Source organism: Gavialis gangeticus, unplaced genomic scaffold, assembly GCF_001723915.1.
Source record: "Gavialis gangeticus isolate Ggan-Ray unplaced genomic scaffold, GavGan_comp1, whole genome shotgun sequence".
NCBI classification, from domain to species: Eukaryota; Metazoa; Chordata; order Crocodylia; family Gavialidae; genus Gavialis; species Gavialis gangeticus.
In genome coordinates this window covers 88828215-88849991 of record NW_017729033.1, presented here as the reverse complement: position 1 = coordinate 88849991, position 21777 = coordinate 88828215, and the positions used below count along the sequence as shown (strand labels likewise).

The 21777-nt window shown below is 42.5% G+C and overlaps 1 protein-coding gene across 1 annotated transcript in view; it reads left to right on the top strand.

The window, feature by feature from the left end:
* RAP1GDS1 (Rap1 GTPase-GDP dissociation stimulator 1) overlaps positions 1-20958 on the top strand; it is a 161969-nt gene extending 141011 nt beyond the window's left edge. Inside the window, exons 13-16 of the mRNA XM_019525879.1 lie at positions 7257-7396; positions 13406-13532; positions 15027-15155; positions 20277-20958. Coding sequence (XP_019381424.1) covers positions 7257-7396; positions 13406-13532; positions 15027-15155; positions 20277-20404 — 524 coding nt within the window. The 3' untranslated portion in view covers positions 20405-20958. The remainder of the gene's footprint in view (positions 1-7256; positions 7397-13405; positions 13533-15026; positions 15156-20276) is intronic.
* Positions 20959-21777: the final 819 nt, after the last annotated feature.

Here is a 21777-nt window from a genome sequence, read left to right as displayed (position 1 = left end):
AAAAAAGTTCTTCCTTATGTCCAGCCTGAAATGGTCCTGAAGGAGTTTGTGACCATTTGACCTTGTCATCCCCTGGGGTGCTCTGGTGAATAGACGTTCCCCCAGATCCTGGTGAAGCACCCCTGATAAATTTATAGGTGGCCACCAGATCACCCCTAACCCTGCACTTTTCCATGTTGAAGAGTCCCATAGCTCTCAGCCTCTCATCATAAGATCTGTTTTCCTGACCTCTGATCATGCACTTGGCTCTCCTCTGGACTCTCTCAAGCCCCTCCACATGTCATGCAGTTTTATGGCTATCACATAGCAGCTCAAGTTACGGTAAATAAAATGGCAAGACAAAGTGATTTGAAGAGCCCCAGTACCATCTGGGATATCCTTTTACTTTAAATTTGGAAGATATTTTTAAATTACTTTATCAGAGATTCTGGTGGCCCCTGGCAATATTGTGGCATTTATCAAGAATTGTAAGAACAGGCCAGGTTTTAATTGTATATATTTATACCTGTCCTTTAAAGGCCAGTTACCATCATAGGGCACTTTTACAGGTGCTCTGGGGATGGGAGGGGCGGCACTTTAATTAGAGCGTCTCCGAGAGCCACTCTAATTAAAGCACCACAGCATTTTGTCTGTCAGCATCCCTGCATTTAAAAATGGCAGCTCTTCAACGAACTTTAGTTCAAGCGCCCTTGCCACCATTTTGAAGCACAGGGATGCTGATAACACGAGACAGGGGAAGCTGCTGGAGCATAGTAATTATCATGCTCCACAGTGCATTGGAGCAGCCTCTGCACTCATGTACAGGCACCTAAAGTTATGCTGTACTGTAGCACATCCACATCACCTCCAGAACATCCACTGGTGCTCAGTAAAATCCTAAGGGTGGATAAGTGCATGTAACATGCTCTTTTCCCCTCTTCTAGCTGGCTTCTGCACACACTGATGTTGTTGAAAGACATGGTTCTTCATTGCTTTCATATCTGTTGTGAGGCTGTAGAAGGGAAGAAACTAAGGAGCATAGCATTGGGTAGGGAAATATAGCCCTGGCTGACAGCACCTTCTGTGCTGAGGGAATATGGAAGAGATGTCAGTTTCCTCCCTCTTTTTCCCTTCCCCAGAAAGAGGAGCCCCACCAGCAACAGAACAGAAACAGTTGCTACCACCTTGGTTTTCTTACTTCCCTTCACTCCTCCTTATGTCAGCTAGTATCAACAAGGGGTAGAGAGAACATATTATCTCTGCATTTGGCACTGGTACAAAAGTTACTGAAATGTATCCAATTCTGGTAGCCACACTCCAAAAAGGGTGTTGAAAAATTGGCAAGGTTTCAAAAAAAATCAACAACAAGAATGAATAAGGGTTTAGAAAATAAAGTGGAAGACTTCAGTAGCTCAACCAAATTAGCTTATTAGAGAGAAGTTCAAGGAGCAACTGGTCACAGTTAGAAGTCCATATGTATGAGGAACTGAAATCTGCCATTAGAAGATTCCTCAGTCTAGCAAAGTAAGGTAGGACAAGATCTCATGGCAGGAGACTCAAGATGGACAATTCAGACTAGAAGTAAGGGACAAGTTTTCACCACTGAGGGTAATTAGCCACTGGAGCAACTTACCAAGGGTTATGATGGATTCTCCATCATTGGGAATCTTTATATTAATATTACGTATTTTTCTAAGGGCCCCTCTACACATGCAGGTAGAGGCACAATGGGATCTAATGCATGATCCAGTCATACCAGAGTATTATTTGCCAGCAGGGCAAATAATACTCTGGCATGCATCAATTGCTGCATCTCCCGCAAAACCAAAGAAGTGATTCTTCTGCTCTACTATGCTTTGCTGTGTCCAGTTCTGGGTGCTGGCTGCACTTTAACAAGGATGTGGTAAAGCTCAAGAGAGTCCAGGAGGACCACCCATATGATCAGAGACTTGCATGGCAAGCCATACGAGGAAAGGCTAAAGGACCTGGGACTCTTCAGCCTGAAAGAGCAGGCTGAGAAGGGAGTTGGTAGCAGCTTACTGCTACATCAGGGGCTCGGTGAACAACTGTTCACCAAGGCATCCTTGGGGAAAACTAAGAGTAATGGCCACAAACTCCTGGAAGACCGTTTTAGGCTCAACATTAGGAAACACTTCTTCACAGTTATGGTGTTGAGACTGTGGAATAAGCTCCCTCCAGAGGTGATGCAGTTACCTACCCTGGAAATCTTCAAGAGGAGACTGGACCCCAGCTATCTTTCCTGCCTGGTGCAGGACCCAGTGATCTTCCAAGGTCCCTTCCAGCCTTACAATCTATGAACCTCCTGTCATGCCACACATGCATGGCAGAAGGTGTGATTATGGGATCATGCATTAGACCCACTGCATCTTATCACTGGTGCAGGGGGAACCTGGAATCATAATCTCAGGCTCCTCCTGCACCAACTCCCATAGCTGCGAGTCCTGCAGCTACCAGAGCATTTCCCACGCTGTCCCCGCTGTGCTGCAAGCCTCATTGGCTGTGAGGATCACAGTCAGGGCAGCAGAAAGAACACCACTGCTGATGCAAGCCTTGTCAGGTGCAGGGCTTCCAGCAGGAAGAATGCTGCTGCCACTGTAAACCTCATTAGGTGCTGGGCTTGAAGCGGCAGCAACATTCTCCTCGCTGGAAGCCCCACAGCTGACAAGGCTCACAGTAGGGGCAGCGCAGGGAACACTGCCGCCACTGCCAGCCTTGTCACCTGCGGGGCTGGCAGTGGGTTTTGCACCCCTGTGGCTAGGAGCCTCTCAGTTGATGGGGCTTCCAAGCACTGGGGAGCAGTTAGTGGTGTGATTAGAACAAGCTATAAAGTTATTACACATTTTTTGTGGAATAACTTTGTAGCCTGTTGATTATTTCATCATACCATGAATTGGTTGAATGTGTAGCTGGGTCAAAACTTAATGTGTAGAGGAGGCCTAAAGGATGCACTTTAGTTCAAACATGGCTGTTAAACTCAAAGCAAGACTTAATTCAGGGAAGATTTGTGGTCTAGTTTATATATACATCAGACCAGGTTATCAGAAGTATTTCTTTTGCCTGTAAAATTATGAATTGGCCCACTGAGAACCTTTATAGTTGCTACCGTTCCACAAATGCACAAATCCCATGAATTGGAATTCTTTTTTTTTTTTTTTTTTTTTTTTTCCAATTTTACATATCAGTCATTTCATTGTAAAATTGCAGAGGGGAAAAGAGCAGCCCACTTTATGGGGTTTGTGCATTTTGGAATGTATAATTAAATATATATATATATATTTTTTTTCACAATGCAGTTTCCTGATATTATATGCATATATATCTCCAATGTATATCAGTAAGTAAAGCTTGTCAAAAATGGAAAGGAAGTTGAAGAAAAACTTGCATAATTCAGTTTCTTAATATATTCTTAAGTACAGCCAACAGAAATGCTGACTGTACTTTAAGCAGGCCATATTAAGGGCACAGGAGTATGGTATCCTGAAGTGACAGAAAAGTGGGAAGTGTAACAGGAGGATAGCCTGGCTAGACAGCAGTCTTTTTAATTAGTTGATACTTAAAAGGAATCCTACAAAAAGTAGAAACTTGGTCATACTACCAGGCAGGAGTATAAGAGTATCACATGGGTGTGCAAGAAAATTAGGAAGGCTGGGGCATGATTTGAGTTGCAACTGGCAAGGGACATAAAAGGCCATAAGGGATTCTATAAGGATGTCAAAAGTAAGAGGAAAACCAAAGAAAGAAGGCAACCTAGTTACAGATGATGCAGAGAAGGCTGAAATATTTAATGTATTTTTTTTCTTACTTCAGCCTTCACAAACAGGGTCAGCTACCAGATGATGCATGCAGTTGACAGGAAATATTAGGGAAGGGGTGAAACTGCCTAGGGTAGTGGCAGAACAGGTTAGGGATTATGTAGGGAGGCTAGATGCTTTCAGATCAGTAGGGCCAGATAGGATGCACCTAGGATACAGAAGAAATTGGCTGAGGTTATTTCAGAGCTGTTGTCTCTCCTCTTTGAGAATTTGTGGCGGTTCAGTGCAGTCCCAGATAATGCTTGAGGGGGGACATGAAAAGGGTTTACAAAACACTAAATGGCAAAAAGAAAGTATATAGGGATTCATTGTTTACTATCTCTCACAATACAAGAACCAAGGATCATAAAATGAAGCTACTCAATAGTAAGGTTAAAACTAACAAAAGAAAGTTTTTGTTTTGTTTTGTTTTTACACTGAGTAGTGTAAGTAAAGTATGGAACTCATTGGCCACCAAGTGTAATTAAAATGTAGAGCTCATTGCCACAAGATGTTGCACAAGCTGACAATTTAAGTAGATTCAGAAAGGGAATGGACGGATTCTTGGAGGAAAGGTAGCTAACTGTTCACCATAGGATTTATAGATACAGCCTCTGAATCAAAACTGCCACATGCAGCCTCCAGCATTTAAGGTCTAGGAAGAGGAACAGGGGAAAAACCATGGTCCTACCCTGTTCATCTCCCTTTCAGCATCCATTCTTTGCCCTTGTGACACAGAACACTGGGCAAGATGGACCTATGGTCTGACCCAGTAAGTGACAGTTCTTATAACTGGAAAAGGGCAAATATAGCACCCATCTTTAAGAAAGGGAAAAAAGGAGGGTCTAGGGAACAGACCAGTCACTTTGACCTCTATACCTAGAAAGATCATGGAGCAGGTCCTCAAGGAATCTATTGTGAAGCACCTAGAGAAGAACAAGGTGATCAGGAACAGCCAGATTCACCAAAAGCAAGGCATGCATGACCAACCTGATTTCCTTCTATTATAAGATGACGGGCGCTATGGATAGGGGAGAGCATTGGGTAAAATACACCTTGGCTAGGGACAGAAAAAGCTTGAGACTGAATTGATTCAATCTTTACAGGTTAGTCTAACTTGGCTAGGCTGAACTGGTTTGTAGCCACACAAACATCCCTTCTGGACTGAAGAAATGCAGGTATATGCCTGCAGTGGCTCAGGCTAGAAGCCAGGGGGTACTAGAGCAGCTCTCCCTTCCCTTTCATAGTGCTGAGCTGAAGGGAACATAGCCAGACCCTGGCAGGACACTCATTTTCTGATGGGGTGCTTAATGCTGATAACAGAGCTGATAAATACTCTGTTATCAAGGGGGGGAACCCCTCCCTAATCAAAGGCCTCTCTCATTAGTTCAAGCTCTTCTTAAAAAGCTTTTTCCAAGAAAGGGAACATTCCAAGGAGGGACATTACCAGCTACCTGTTGATTAGCTCCAAAAAGTCCTAAGCAGATCTTGTCCTGCCTGCCTTTATCCTGTCTGTCTTATACTTCCCAGCATTAGCTAGCATACCAGATGCTGGCTATGGTCTCTGCTGTGGGAGAGAGGAGGGAGGGATCCCTGCTTGAGCAGTGAGTAGTTGCGGGGCGGGGGGGTGTGGAGAATGGGATGGGGGAAGCCAGGCAGATGCTGCTTGCCTGCAAGTCTCTGCTGGAGCTCCAGCAAGGGAGCAGAGGGGAGGAGCCAGCCTAGCTCTCCGGAGTAGAGCCCCACCCAGCCCAGAGGGCATGTCAGGATGCTGAGGAAGTCTGGTTCAACTTAAACCAGCAAGAGGTCTGGGACAGACATTGCATAAACCAGTTTGACCCAAATCAGTTAAACCTGATACTACACTCAACCAGGTTTTTCTCAAACCAGTTTCAGCCATTTTCGAACTGGTTTATGTGCACTGAATGTCTGTTCTGTTACAGGTTTAAACCAGTTTCTGATCACTTAAACCAGTTTATATATAATGTCTGGCCATAGCCCTTGACATTAGCAAAGCTTCTGACACTGTCTCTCAACACGTTCTCATTAACAACCTAAGGAAATACAGAATAGACAGAAGTGCTGTAAAATGGATACATAACTAGTTGGAACATTTTGCACAATGGATAGTCATCAGTGGTTCAAAGTCTAGCTGGAAGGTGGTATCAAGTAGTATTCCCCAGGGCTCTGTCCTTGGTCCAGTATTGTTCAACGTCTTAATTAATGATTCAGATGATGTTATTAAGTGCATGCTTAGGAAATTTGAAAATAACACCAAGTTGAGTGGAGATACAGACATTCTGGACAGTAGGACTAGGATCCAGAATGACTTGAATAAACTGGAGAAACTGTCCACAGTCCATCAGATAAAATTCATGAAGGACATGTCTAATCTTACATTTTGGGCAGAATAATAATGTGGACAAATACAAAGTAAGAGCGACTGGCTAGGCTGCAGTACTGCAGAGAAGGACCTGGGGGTTCCAGTAGACCATAAGCGGAATATGAGCCAAGAGTGTGCTCTTGTTGCCAAAAAAGCCAACAGCATACTGGGTTGTATGAATTGGAAGGTTACTTGCAAATCAAGGGAAGTGGTTCTTCTGCTCTATTCAGCAGTGGTGAGTCCTCATATGGAGTACTGTGTCCAGTTTTGGGCCACACACTTCAAGAAAGATGCGACTAGATTGGAAAGAGTCAATGAAAATCAACAAAAATGATTAGGGGCCTAGGAAGCATGACTTACAAGAAAAGGCTGAAAGAACAAGAGTTGGGTAGTCTAGAGAAAAGAAGACTGAAAGGGAATTTGATAATCTTCATATATCTGAATGGTGATTACAGAGAAGTTGGAGATGTCCCTTGTGGTCACAGAGAAAAGGCTAAGACTAGGAGTAGTGGCTTAAAGCTGCAGCAGAAGAAATCTGGATTAGAAATTAGAAGGAGCTTTCTGACTGTGAAGGTAGTCAAACATTGGAATAAATGCCCTAGAGAAGATGCCTCTCCATTCCTGGAAATTTTTAAGAGCAGGTTAGACAAACACTTGCCTAATATGGTTTAGTCAGCTCCCTTGAGCAAAGGGCTAGACTAGATGACTTACTGAGGTCCCTTCCAGCTTTACTTTCTTATGATCCTATGTTAGGAATAAATATTCCTAACAGGAATATATAGGGTCTAGTCAGAATATATACTGGGAAACTGTGTTGTGAAATATATATTTCTTGGCTGAAATGTTCAACTTAAAAATATACATATTAGAAAACTGTTACAAAAGATTTTCTGCATCTCTCTGTCCATTTCTGACAAGCTTTCCTCACTGATATACATTGGAACATTCCCCACTATTAATGCAAATCACACAGTTCCACTTCATGATTTTCCTTCCACTTAGTAACTTTCAGACATATGTTTCTGCTACATGCTGAAAAAAATGACAGCTTTTTTGTATTTTGGTTTTTGCCTCACATGCAGCAGATGCAGCTGAACAGCTGGGAAAGAATGTGAAATTAGTTGAAAGGTTGGTGGAATGGTGTGAAGCCAAAGACCATGCAGGTGTGATGGGAGAATCCAACAGACTGCTTTCTGCACTGATACGACACAGCAAATCAAAAGTAAGTTACTGGTGAAAAAAGGTAAAGTCACCTGGAAAGGCATTAAAAAGTCATGCTGGGCCTTGTCTTAGGAAATATAGGCCTTGACCCCGTTATCTAGCAAAGAAGTAGACTATGTGCACCTCAGCTGATGTCAGCCACAGCAGAGTAGCTGCTATGGTCATGGCCATGTAACATGGATGAAAGAGAAGAATGAGAGAGACCAGGGAGCCTTCAGCCTTTGGATTATCTGCCTGAATCTTGTTTAGATCTGTTCTGACTTAATAGTCACTGTCTGATGGCTTTTTAATGTGACCTGTATGAAGTGAACCAGTGAAGAACTCAATATACCAAAAGTCATCACTGCTTTTAGCATTTTTTGGTATGGCTGGCAAAGAAACTTACCTTGCATCACTTAACCTTGTTCAGCTGGGCTTACTGCTAAGTCATTTGGATTGAAAAACACTGGAGCAAGATGCCTGGCTAACTCCTAGGCTGCACCTCTGTGATGGGAAGTAGAGTTCTTCTGGCTCCAGGACCTGTCAGTTAGAAATAAGCACCAAGTATAAACATATATCCTAATTCTCTGATTTCTTTAAATACTGTATTTCACAGAAATATTTTTTAAAAAGCTGAGAGATCCAAATGCCTCCTCCCAGGTTAGGTCTAGGTTTGTAGGGTCAAGCTTTGACCTACCTTTGTGCTGTAAATCTGAGATTGCCAGGGTATGTCTATACATGCAATTAATGTGCAGCAATATACTCCGGCACACATCATGCCAGAGTTTATTGCCCCTGGGGGCTATGTTTGAACATGTGCCCAGGACTACAGCACATTGAGCTGAGTTGGAACAGCCCCGGCTGACAGGGAGCCCTGGGGGTCAGCCAGCTCAACATGCTGTAGAGAGGCTACCTGGACCACAAGGGTGCTTCAGTGTGGGGGCTAGCTAGCAGGCAGCCTGCACACTGAAGCACCCTTATGCCCCAACCTGCCCCATCAGCATCTACATGTACATTGCTGCAGAATAAAAAGCTCTGCTGTAGGATAGAACTTGTATTTACAAGTACTAACCTATGGCGGAGTTAATTAGTTTACTTTGTCCTAATGACACTAATCAAAACCTGTTGTATGGAAGAGTATAAAGACACTGGACAAAAGAATTTCATCAGTGTGCAGTGAAAAAAAAGGAAAAATGGCTTAATAAAAAATGTACAGAGATAGAAAAACAGAAGGATAAAGATGTTACATCAATGTATAAAAATATTAATGACCCCACAGGCAAAGGAGGATGTACTGCTAGGGGATGTATAAAAGCCAAGAATGGTGATGTAATTATGGAATAAGAACAGGTATTGAAAAAATGGACAGAGTATATTGAAGAGTTATTCCACAACAGTATAGAAGAAAATCCATCTAAGAACATGGATGGTTTGAAAATTTAGTCAGAAGTACAAACAGTTATCAACTGAACAAAAACCAATAAAGCTACAGAATACAGACTAGGAAAGTTAACAACTGTTATCAATGAGATTTCTGAACATGGAAAAATACCTGAGGACCTCAGTAAATCAATCTTCATTGTGCTCCCCAAAAGACCTGAAGCCACTGAATGTGAACTTCATCAAACCATCAGTTTAACAAGCCATGTGACAAAGATCCTATTAAAGGTGATGATGTTGAGAGCTAGAAGTACAGAGAGACAGGAGATTATGAAAGTTCAATGTGGTTTTGTTGAAGATTGAGGTACAAGAAATGCTACCTTCATAGTACAAATGCTTTTGGAGAAGGCAATAGAAATGAGGAAAGACCTTTTCTTGTGTTTTATTGATTATACCAAAGCTCTTGATAGAGTCAAGCATGAGGAGTTAATGAAAGTATTGAAAGAATTGGATATTGATGGTAAAGACTTAAGAATTTTAAGAAGCCTTTATTGGGACCAAACTGCAGCAGTGAAGATAGAAAATTAACTAAGTGATTTCATCCAAATTAAGAGAGGTGTGAGGCAAGTCTGTGTTTTTTCACCTGACTCATTTGACTTTTACAGTGAGAAAATACTGAGGGAGATTGAGGATTTACCAGGGCTGATCCTTGGTGGACAGAATTGGGAAAACTTGCATTATGCTGATGATGCAGTCTTAATAGCTGATTCAGAAGAGAATTTTAGATAAAACTGTTAGTAAAAGTGAGAAGAAGGTTTAAGGTATCAACTGTAGAAAAACAATGCATAGTAATTACAAAGAAGATCATTCCTGTATGCAACATCAAAGTGGAAAAGAAACAGATAAGGCAGGTCAATAAATGTAACTACTTGGGAAGCTGGATAACATTAGATAGTAAACATGAACATGAAATAAAATGGAGAACACGGATGGCAAAAGACGCATTTTTGAAAATTCAAAAGATATTGACAAATAGTAGAATTTCTATGGGGATGAAATTAAGAGTTTTGGATTACTATGTTATACCAATCCTCATATATGCATCAGAATGCTAGATAGTATTGCCAAGTATGGAAATGAAAATTGAAGCAAGTGAGATGTGGTTCTTAAGGTGCATCTTGAAGGTATGTTAGACAAGTCACACTTCAAATAAAGATATTTTGTTAAAGAGCAGGCTGCAAGAAGAAACTGCTGATTAATTTCAGAAAGAGACTGTTGGAGTTTCTCGACACATTATGAGGAAAGAGGAACTTGAAAGTCTGGTCATAACTGAAAAGATTGATGGAAGGAGAGAATGTGGAAGACAGAGGTTGACTTATGTCAAGAGTCTATCTAAATGGATGAATACGTTGACACTGGAAATTCTGTATGCCTTGAAGAGAAGAAATCTGTGGAAGACCAATGTCCTGTTTGTATATGGTTCCTAAAGAGAGAGAGAATGACACTGCACATGTAGACACATAGACATCCTCCCAAAGGCCAAGTTGCTCTCAGTTTCACTAAGGTAAATCCAGAATAACACCCTACGGTATCTGTGACTTGCATGTGTCTACACATGTGCTTTAATGGACAGTGGCTTATTTTACTGCACATAAAAGCATTACATAAGAAACCAAGCAATTACGCTAATGCAAAGTAAAATAGGCTGCACATTAAGGTCACTTAAAAAACGCCTGCTTTTGGTACTGCATATTAGGGAAACCTAATGCACATTTATTTTGTACCTCATATTAGAGGTACTAAATTTAATATGCATTAGGAAAAGCACATTAATGCACGTATAGACACACCCATTAATGCCAGAGTACTGAGATCAGAAGGAACCTGCCTTCTCTCCTCCCTCCCTGTTTTATAAATATTTCAGTTGAGTTGTTGTAAGAGTTACAAGGTTATTGGGGTGGTTAGAACCAAAAAGTAATTGTTCATTCTAAGTATTTCCTCATAGAAGTTGTACTTGGGTATATTCAAAGCATACAGGTAATACTAGGTGTCAGTGTAGTCTAGCATCCTTATCACTTTGGTATCACTACAGATTGCTTTCAAAATGTATAAATGGCCAGAATCTGCAATCCTTACTCAGTGGAGTAGCCTCATTGGAACAAACAGAGTTAATGGGTACAGCAAGAGTTATTTCTTCTTATGTTAGCCGTGTATTTTTCCCCACTCACTCAGTGTGATTAACTCCACTGTAGGTTAGTACTTGTATATACATGTACTATCCTGCAGTGGAGTTTTTTTTTTCCTCCGCAGCGGCGCACATGTAGACACTGATGGGGCAGGCTGAGCTGGCTAGCCTCCACACTCAAGCACCCTCATACTCCAGCTAGCCCTTCTGCAGCACGTTGAGCTGGGTTGGAACAAAGCCTGGCCTGGCAGGCTGACCCCCAGGGCCCTCTGCCAGTCAGAGCTGCTCTGACTTGACCCAGCTCGTGTAAATGTGGCACCTGGGAATAATAAACTCTGGCACAATATGCGCCAGAATTCATGGCTGCACACTAATAGCACATATAGACATACCTACTGACATGCCTGGGCTGTGATCACGTACATATTATAGACATACCCTGCCTGTCCTAAAGGTTCTCATTGAGCAACTTCAATAAACAAGCGAAGAAGTTTCAAGCTTCCAGACTTACACTTGTATGAAGTTTGTTTTCTCGCACACAAAATTCATTGCAAGCATTGGAATGTGAATCAGTATAAGCATAAGTATTAGCTAATGGGTTTTGGCTTATGTTTGGAGCTAGGAAAAGGAAATAGGGAAGGTTTGTATTTTATTCCATGTCTTTGTCATTACATTTCACTCAATCATCCTATTCAAAGGACTGAAGTAGCAAATCACATTCTCATTTAAAAGACAAAGCTACATTTTTAAATATGATACTTCATTTGCACCTGCAAAATGGGAACAAATATGCAGTTGCCTATGCAGAGGCCTATCAGCATGCAAGTTATCTGATTTGCAGGCAAATATTTTGCAGATGCAATTTGCACAAAAGAGGTAAGAACAGTCATTTAATTTAACTAGCTTCTTTCCTGCTCCCAGATGCTTGAAAATAGAGTCATTAGTGTTCACTTCAGGGGAAGCACATAATGTTTTCTGAAAACCATGCATACACATGTTGCAGGGAGTTCTCAGCTCCTATAAAAATTAGGAAACTAAAAACAATTCAGTGAAAGACAGATAGACACAAGAACCCTTTGCCCATTGTTTTATCACAGATATAAGGTTGGGCCAAGTTAGTACCTAAAAGTGTAGACAAAGGCCGTGTCTACAAAAGTGGTGGACTGCACAATTGTTACTTATGCAAGTACTAATCGACTGTGCAGTAACCGGCATTACTGTACAGTACCATCCCTGCACAGTTTTTTTCCAATGGTACCACGCAGTAGCTCATTACTGGCAAAAATTGCATAGCAATGAGCTACTGCACTGTAGCGTCTTGTGTAGAGGCACCCAGGGTCTCTTTAAATAGTTATAGTAACTGCTTTAAGAGTATTTTATCCAGTTGACATTTTTGTTGCCTGCATCTTGAGCAGGTTAGGCATTATACACAATAGGAAGATAATAGTAAAATTCTTGCTTTAGAACCACAGAAAATGCTTCAGGATCGTGTAACTGTCCATTATTTCTGGTTTCATATTTGTTGGCAGCTACCAAGGACATGCTTCAGGAGAAAACCGTTCACTTCCTGCCAAGTCCTGAAAACTTTCCCTACTCTACAATTTCTGTTATTTAATAACTGGAATCCAAGACGGCCTCAATTCATTAAAAGTTCTGGGCAAAACTCCTGCAGGCCAGGACAGATTGGGTATTTGATAATCAGAAATTGGATGCCAAGCTTACAAGTGGACTCTAGTTTTCCACTCAGAACACAATAAAGGAAGACTGGGCTGATTCAGACAAGGTTTGTGCTGGGTCTCAATACCACAGCATAATGAAGAGAAGAGATTCATCTATGCACATTCGCTGACTTGAAGTGGTGCTGAGAGTTAGATGGAGAGCAAATACTTTTATAGCCAACTGATCCGCACGTGACAAAATAGTTTCTTATAGGGTGCCTGTAGATGTGTGGAGAGGTTGTTCTGATGCACTGCAATTACAGCATGTCAGAGCAGGCTCTATTAACTGAGTCTGCTGGAGCGTGCTAATTAGCAGACTCCAGCAGCCTCCATGTCTCGTGTATCAGCATTCCTGCACTTCAAGACGGTGGCAGGGGTACTTTAACTTCCCCGTCCGCCATGCTGAAGCTCAGGGATGCTGGTACACAAGACGCTGCAGGCACTGTAATTAGAGCGCTTTCAGAGCTGCTGTAATTAAAGCGCATCCCCCACAACCCCTGGAGCACATGTAAAAAAGCCCATAATGCCTAACTTGGAAAAGAGTAAGGAACAAACTTAACTAAATGTGGTGTAACTCAAACTTTCGATTAACCAGCTTGGTTGAACAGGTTACACTGGGAAATTACAGTGTGTAGAATGTATAGATACACACCTATATTTGCAGCAGATATTACAGCTAACATATTTAATGCTGTTTGTTACATGTAATGCAAAACTTGTTTAGTTCTTTTATTTTTATTTATTTTAGGATGTAATTAGGACCATTGTTCAGAGCGGTGGCATCAAGCATTTAGTTACTATGGCAACTAGCGAACATGTAATAATGCAAAATGAAGCTCTTGTTGCTCTGGCACTAATAGCAGCTCTGGAGTTAGGTGAGTATTCCAGGGATTAGGTCTTCATTGTTTTTTTGGTCTGTGCAAAAAATTCAGGGCAGGACGGAGCTGCCTGAGTGTTGCTACATGAGATTTGAGTTTAAATTTGACTAGACCTTCACAAGCATGTCTATAAGTATACAGGCAGCAGGGCTATAGAAATAGTCTGACTGCATAGGTAAAATATAGCCTGTTAAATTCTTTTAAGAGATGTGTAAACTAAAGAGATCCCAAACTAAGCATGATTTTCAGTCACCACTAGGAATCGCAGGGCTGATCGTTAGAAAAAAAAATCACCCTTTTTTTCTGAAAACCGTGCATACACATGTTGCAGGGAAAGATAGGCAGGGAACCCTGCAACTTCATAATTATGCATGTCAAAGTGGCTGCTCTCTACAATCATGTTATTTAAGAGGGAAACAAAAGGTTTTTTTAACCTGGGCAGGAGATTGATATGCTAAAAGTTTTTTAGTTACTTGGCTTTGCCTCAACTGGAATAGCCAAACTCTTTCCAAAATAGATTAGTAAAAACTGCTTAGATGGGACGTGAGGTACTTTCTGATGGAAGCAAAGGGGAATTCTGTACAATAGTGAGTACTGCACATTAATGACTCTTACTGATTTTGTCGAGTTTCTCAGAAACAAATTTGGGAGAGAATTCCAGTTAAAAAATTGGTATGTTACATCATAGCTTGAGCTTATAACACATTCACATTTCCTAGTGGTAAAAGAATTTTTAAACATGACTTTCGATTCTCCTGTTTGTCCTATTTACTTGCCTATTGCAATTCATTCACTTTAGATGATGAATTCTATGGTCAACAATACTTACTTTTGTAATCAGTTTCAACTTTTGTTTTCATGCCCCAGGAGAATAGGGTGTTCAGCTTCCAAAATTCAAGAGAGAAATCAGATGGATAAGTAAATCGTCAGCTTAAAAGAGAGAGAGAACATATTTATATTTAGTTAGGTCTTCTAATCCCTCTCCTTTTGTCTTCCAACATTTCTACATTTGGCACCTACACTAAGTTGACAACATCCTTTTAAAAATGTATGCACCCAGGTCCTGTACTGACCACTTCTGATGGACCCCAAGTGTCCCCTATTATCTTGGATTTTAAGATGATTTCTCTTTTTGTTCAGGATTTTTTTTTTTAAGTATTCAAAGTCAGTTGTGGGTTTCACTAAAGAAAGATTGCAGGGATTGCCTTTCAGTGTTCAGACTGATGGGTGCATTTTCCATTAGGTCACAAAATGCCTAAGTGTATCATTAAATTCCCTAAGTGTTCATTAAGTGAAATTAAACTAACTTACAATTACTTAGCAAAAACTGGCACTCAGCATGACAACATTCAATATATATTTCAGTTTTGCTGCAAACGAAGCCCTAATATTACAGTGGAAGAGAGAAACTGCATCAGTAAGTGGCCAGAAGTAAACCAGCAAAATGACTCTGGCTCTTTGATTTATACTTTTCACTTGTTTGTATTTCAGTCACTGCTGAGAAAGATATTGAAAATGCTCAGTTAGTCCAGATCCTACACAGACTGCTCTCAGATGAGAGGAGTGCGCCAGAAATCAAGTACAATTCCATGGTGCTGATCTGTGCCCTCATGGGATCTGGTGAGTATTTATAAGGGGTTTCTGCTGGGTTACTGCGGGGTGCTTCTGAACTTCCACTGACTTAGTGGGAGCTCAGGGGCAGGCAGCCACCTTGGGAGCAAAGTGTGCCTACGCAGGCACACAGGCAGGCTTTCACTTTTAATGCTTTGTCTCCTGTTATATGCATGCTGGACAGACACGCAAGTCTTCTGTGGCCCCCAGCTGGAGCAGTTCAAAATTGCTGCAGTGGCATGAGGCAGTGCATGTGCTCTCTAGCAAGGGAAACACAGCACGGGGTTGTTCAGTCTTGTGGCTCCCTGCAGTGGAGCGGGGTGGGGAGCAGGGGTGGCACAGAGTGAAGGGAACTGTCAGCATCTGCTCTGCTGTGCTCTCAGCCTCCAGTCTCCTGGCTGTCAGAGATTCAGGAAATAACTGTGTTCAGCCCTAGAGCTGGAGAGATCAATTCCTGGCATGGCCCACCTCCAGAAACCTGATAACTTACTTCCTCTTGCCCGTCCCCTCCTGCTAGAGGTAGATCAACACACAGGGATTCCTGTTCTGAAGGCTTGGCTGTCCACCTGATTCTTCGTTCTCCCCCATGGGTGCCAGGGGATGAGGGTGGATGAGTTAGAGCACTCTGGGTTGCCAGAGGACCAAGCAACCTCATTGCACTCCACATGTAACAGAAAGTACTTCATTTTAAGCACTTCCAAATAGTTGCTGTTTCTTCCAGAGTTATTTTTGGAGAATTTTGCCCATTGCAACACTTCATGGGGCACTTACAGACGTCCACTCGCCCTTTGAAATGCTTTAGATATCACGTCTATATAGCTTGACTCAGATCTTTCACCCTGGAAAGGTTCTAGTTCATCCCATCAATTGGTAGGGCCCACTTGCCCTTGCCCAATGTTATCCAATCTACTTAACACCATGAAAAGGTGAACAGAACCTGCTCTAACCATCCTTGCAAACATGACATCTTTAAATATTCAGACTTTTGAATTACTGGCCAATTTTTTTCAAAGCCCCATCAAGTCCTTCCTTATTTCATGAGTACCTGGTTAGAGGGAACTCTGATGCTCCTAAGTGTTCATGATTTTGCTGCCAGTGAGTGAATAGGCTCTTGAAGTTATTTTAAAATACCCATAAAATAGAATAACTGAAGGAAAGAAACATGTAGTTTCTTTGACCAGTGGTCTCAGAAATTGCATCCAGATGAGCGCAGTCGTGTGGTATGTGACACTGCAAAGCACAGTCCAGTTTTCTCCACACTGCAAGGGCGCGCTGGCTGAGTGTGTGCTGCACCCAGGTTTTTTCGACTCCTGGATATCCCGGGGTCAAATAAATACATAAATAAATAAATAAAACACGGGGAAAAATGGAGCACTGCATGCTCAGCCAGCGCACGCTGCTGAAAAGTGGAGCCAGGCCAGAGCCACATTTCGCTGCCAGCCAGGCTCCGTGTGGCAAAATTGGTGTGGCTGCAGCCCTGGGAGGCCCCCTGGACCCTAGGTAAGTCTGCTGGAGCCAGCCCAGTGCTGGCCCCAGCCTCCTCTACGCCACTTAGGGCAACGTGCTGTGCACCAAAGCGCACACAGCACATTTCCCAGAGAGAAGTGGTGGCACAAGGTGTGTCACCACTATGTGTCCCCAGGGAACCAAATGTCCATGCACATCTGGGTGCACCTAGAGAGGCTAAAAATATTTTTGTCATACTGTTCTGGGCATTTAATTCTTGATCAATTATTTTTTCTAAAACAGATGCTGTTATCACTACACTTTGTTATGGTAAATTTGACATTCTGTTTAGCTTCTCAGTACTAGCAGTTATGTATTACCAGTGAAATAAATATTCCTTGCCAGCTGGAAACTGCTGTTGCAGTGGAATTAGTGTGTTGAAAGAGGAAAGAATGATGAGCCTGGGAAATGTAAATGTGTAACCTAAAGAATCAAAAAAGACAGAGCACTCATGGATAATACTTGTGGCCATGTTCAAGGGCCACAAGGCTCACAGGAGTCTGAGTGTTAAAGCAGTCCTGCCAGTGGAAATAAGTTCCTAAGTCATTTTGGTAATATCTGCTTATACATAGTAATATCCTAGCAGGAGGAGGAGGAGGAGGAGGATCGAGAATGCTTCCACAGTAGAATGCCCTGGATCTGAGAAGCAGCTTCACTGAAAATGTTCAGGGGTTGATGGGTCTCAGAGCCACAGCACTGGCTCACTGCTTTTATATAGTAGGGGCTAGTGTCCAAGATCATTGGAAACTAGTGTGCAGGAAATGAAGGAGGAAAAGAAATATCACAGAAGGCTTGCCACAAGGAAAAGATAGTCATAGCATACAACGTAGCTAATTTTGAAACAGAGGTTCATATTTCTCATGAGCATCTCAGAGCTTAATCAAACTGGTGGCACCTCAGGGTTAGGGGGTGGGGGGCAGAGCTATTTGGACTGTATTGCTGAGTGGGTTGCACTTTTTCCTTCCCCTGCCAAAAATTGATGAACTGTTGTAGGTACTTTTCCAATGCCTGCAGTACAGATCTTCAGTAAATTTCAGCAGAATTCATTCTGTTAAAAAATACTAAATATTAAAAAATTAAAACTCAGTACTGTGAGCCTGTAGCACAGTGATTCTCGACCAGTGTGTCTTGAGATCCTTTCAAGAGTGCTTCAGGGTGCCACAAAATGTTAGCACTGTTAGGTGTGCAGACATGATTCACAAGATAAGCCCAGAGTTTTCAAATCGGAATCCATAATTTTAAGAACGGTCTGACCTGCTGTGGTCTTTCTGAGTTCTTTTCAATAAAAGAATTGCTGTATTATTTTTCTGTAGTCAAAAAGGAGTGGAAACTAAGCTGGCATTTTTTGAGGGCTGCTTTGAGTCTAACAAGGTTGAGAGCCACTGCTGTAGTGCTTTCGGTTTGCATAAATGCACTTTTTAGCCACTTTAAAAGGGGAGGGGGAGCTCATGCTCAGCAGTACACACCAGCTGTTTTACTGCAGCTGTTTTGTCTGCATGAGCCTGTAGTGACACAAGCCAGCTAAGCTGCACTAACATTGACTCTGGATGAAGCAGAGTTAAAGGTGGAGTGGCTATGCTTCATCCCTGCAGTATATGGTAAATTAAATAGTCACATTGTAAAAACTAATTAGGCCTGTGCGAGTAGGCAGCTATTCGATCCGGCCACTTCAGATGGCAGTGGTTCGATCCGGAGCTCCAGATTGGATTGCCGCTTCGATCTGGCCGAAGCGACTCTGAAGCTTCAGAGCTGCCTTGGAGATCCGGCCATAGGGTATAATGAGGAACCAATGAAAGATAAGTTGGTTGTTTTTTGTCAGATTTGGAAGACACTTGCAGGGGTGGTAGCCTCTGTTGAGTGCATGAAGCCTACCAGGTTTTAAGAAGATTGGTGCAGGATTTTGTGGGGGAACTGCACCCCAAATTCTTGAAAGAAAAACTCATGTCACATCTGTGTGTTACACCACAGGGGGCTGAAAACTGCAGGGGTGGTAGCCCCTGGTGAGGCCATGAAGCCTGCCAAGTTTCAAGATTAGTGCAGGGGTTTGGGAGAAACTGCACTTAAAGCTGCAGACAAGCAAAACTCATGACTCAGCTGGCAGTCTTTGTGGCCTCAGCAGGGGCTAGCAGGCCTGCAACTCTCACCCGCTGTGCCTTAACACACACAGTGTCACCCATGGCACGAGTCTTGCTTGTCCGTAGCTTGAGGTGCAGTTCCCCCCAAACCCCTGCACTGCTCTTCTTGAAACTTGGCAGGCTTCATGCTCTCAGCTGGGGCTACTGCCCCTGCAAGTTTCATCCAAACCAGACAAAAAACAACAGTTATAGATATTTCATTGATTCCCCATTATACCCTATGGCCGGGGCTCCAAAGCACTTCGGAAGCTCTGAACGACTTTGGAAAGCCTAATGAAGCCAGCGCTTCAATCCGGACATGCTGCTTTGGACACCAAAATGTCCGAAGCTTCTCTGGATTCGAAGCACGGTCCGAAGCTTCGCACAGCCCTACAACTTATATCAGTACCTTTTTGGCATCCATACAATTGTAGTTTATATGAGTGGTTGTCAGACTCAAGGCACTCCCTCCATTACTTATGTGAATTGAATGGTAGCCCATTTCAAAAACTAAATAGGACAGTGCTTACCTCCTTATAGGAGAGCCAGGCAGTGGAGGGTCAGGGTTGGCCAGACAGGGAAAAGCCTGTACATGTGCTTTTCTGCTCATCTCCTTGTTTTTAGAGGCACCCTTCAAAGGATTTGGCGTCACCCTGGTTGAGAATCACTGCTCTACCTATACTGGTCCCCATCTTTGGTTGCCTGCACAGCAGTATACAAAGCAGTTTTTGTTAGTACCCTGTACAAGGAGGAAGCAGCAGCTGTTTTAGATGGACCAGACTGTCCACATGCTGTTAATTTTTTTAGATTTAGAAAATTCTTCAAACCTGAGTACAGACTGGTTTTTACATTACTGTAACTGAAAACAAACATGCCAACAAGGGCTAACTCTCTCTCTATCCCCAGAAACACATCTCAGCCTCCACTCTGAAACCACCTTAGACAAAAATTAATTTCAATAGCTATACTATACAGGGAGCCTGTAGGCTGATGGCCTGCTCACTGGCTCTGTCAGGCCAGTTTAGGAATTAGTTACTGAAGATTCAAAAAGTTTTTTGCTAAAAATTCCAGCTATTTATTACTAGCACTAGTTTGAAGGCACTTCGGTCTGGTTTTTCAGCACTGCTAGATACCTACAGGGTCATCTGAGGTCCCTGGGAGTTGTGTAAGCCAAACACCTTTCAAAATTCAGTCCTAGTGTTAATTCTGTGCCTCTCCCCCAGCTCAGGAAGTAGTTCTGACTCTGTGTGCGTCACATCAGGGTTATTACCAAGAAAACAGTTTCATGCAGTCACCCAGGCTATTCTGTGCTCATCTGCCCTGCAATAGAAACCTGCCCTCCTGTTTAAGTCAGTATGGGATCTGTTAGCCATATCACCTCAGTTCATCTCAGCTACAAGCATGGGACATAAGGAGAGAAAGCTTCTCATTGGCATCTCTGTGAAAGTTTAGATACATGCATGGAGATGTGCCCAGGGGACAGAATGTGAAACTTTCTTCTCTTTTCCAGAGCCCCTTCACAAGGAAGTGCAGAGCCTGTCGTTTCTAGAAGTTGTATCAAAACTCCGCAGCCATGAGAACAAGACTGTTGCCCAGCAGGCCTCACTTACAGAGCAGAGACTCGCAGTAGAAAGCTGAGGAAAGTCTCCAATTTCCACACAGTATCCCATCACAGATTTCACCTTCGTCCTCTGTCCTGCTGCCGCTCCTGCTATGTTTTCCACTGTATCACTTGTGCATGCGTGTAATGTTCCCCACACACATTGATGAACTGCTGTAGGTACTTGTCCAATAAGGTTTCTAAAATCCATAGGTGGTGTTAACATGAACCTGTCAAAAAAGGTCTCCACCCATCACTGTTCTACTTGTATTCTTGTTGCTTGGGCCACATAGTAGAATGTGCATGTTGTAGTCCTATGATGATGTAAAAGTGGTACTACATGATGACTCTTTCCTCATACCCCTAACTGCATAATAATGTACTGCTAAATTAGGGACAATACAGGATGCAGCAAGTCCAGACTAGGGTATTGATTATAGAATTAAGTGGTAAATCTAGCTCCATTTTTGGTGCTTTGAAAACACAGGAATGATTTAAATGTATTGCTGCTCATTCACTGGTCTCGCCTATTAATGTCAAACTCATGGTACCTAGAGGTAACAAATAAAAATTCCAGTGCGCGCTCACTTTATCCTGTTGTTTGCTCTTTTTTGTATTCAAATGCAGAATTAACAACGGTTCCATGCACTTGTGAAAGTTCCTCTTTAAGAAAGCCCCTATAGTGGTGGGCATAGGACTGATGTAATGTTTGCTTTCAGGTCAAAGAAAAACAGAGGAAGCCATTTTAAACCACTGAAATCCATTTCTCTTGTCATTAGTGTGCACTCTACAGGGATGGTTCAATAGTCATTTGGGCTTTCACCCTAGTGATTTATACTATGCTAAGATTCTGGTCCTATAAAAGCGCTCAGGCAGAAATCCGTCCTCCAAAAGCATTTACAAGGCTTGTGTTCCAGCGACTGTTCAGCAAGCAGTGCACGAAGAGCAGAAATGTTGCTTGAGAGAATTCCAGCCGGTCTCCTGTCTTTAGCAGGGAGCTGTCATATACTGCCAGTTGACAGGAAGGAAGGAAAGAAACCAAATAGTGATTCTATGGCAAAGGGGAAGATCATACTTGCAGGCTTTAGTCTAAATGCTACCCAGGGGGATGTGGTGATGCTAACCTTCCCACAAACCTGCATGCAGTGGGTTTGCATGCATTGTGCATCACTGCTTTACTCAACCAAGTCAGTGAATAAGCGTCTTACATTAGAAGTCCTACTATGCATTACAGTTATAGCTGCTGCTCCTGCCCCATCCCCAACACAGCTCAGACCTGTTCAACAGGAACAACTATAATTCATTTGCCAGGCCCATTAAAACCCCTGCCTTCCTTCCAGACAGTCAAGAAAGGATGCCAATTAAGATTTTTTTCTGCTAAAGAATCTCTTCTCTCAAAGGCCTGTAAACA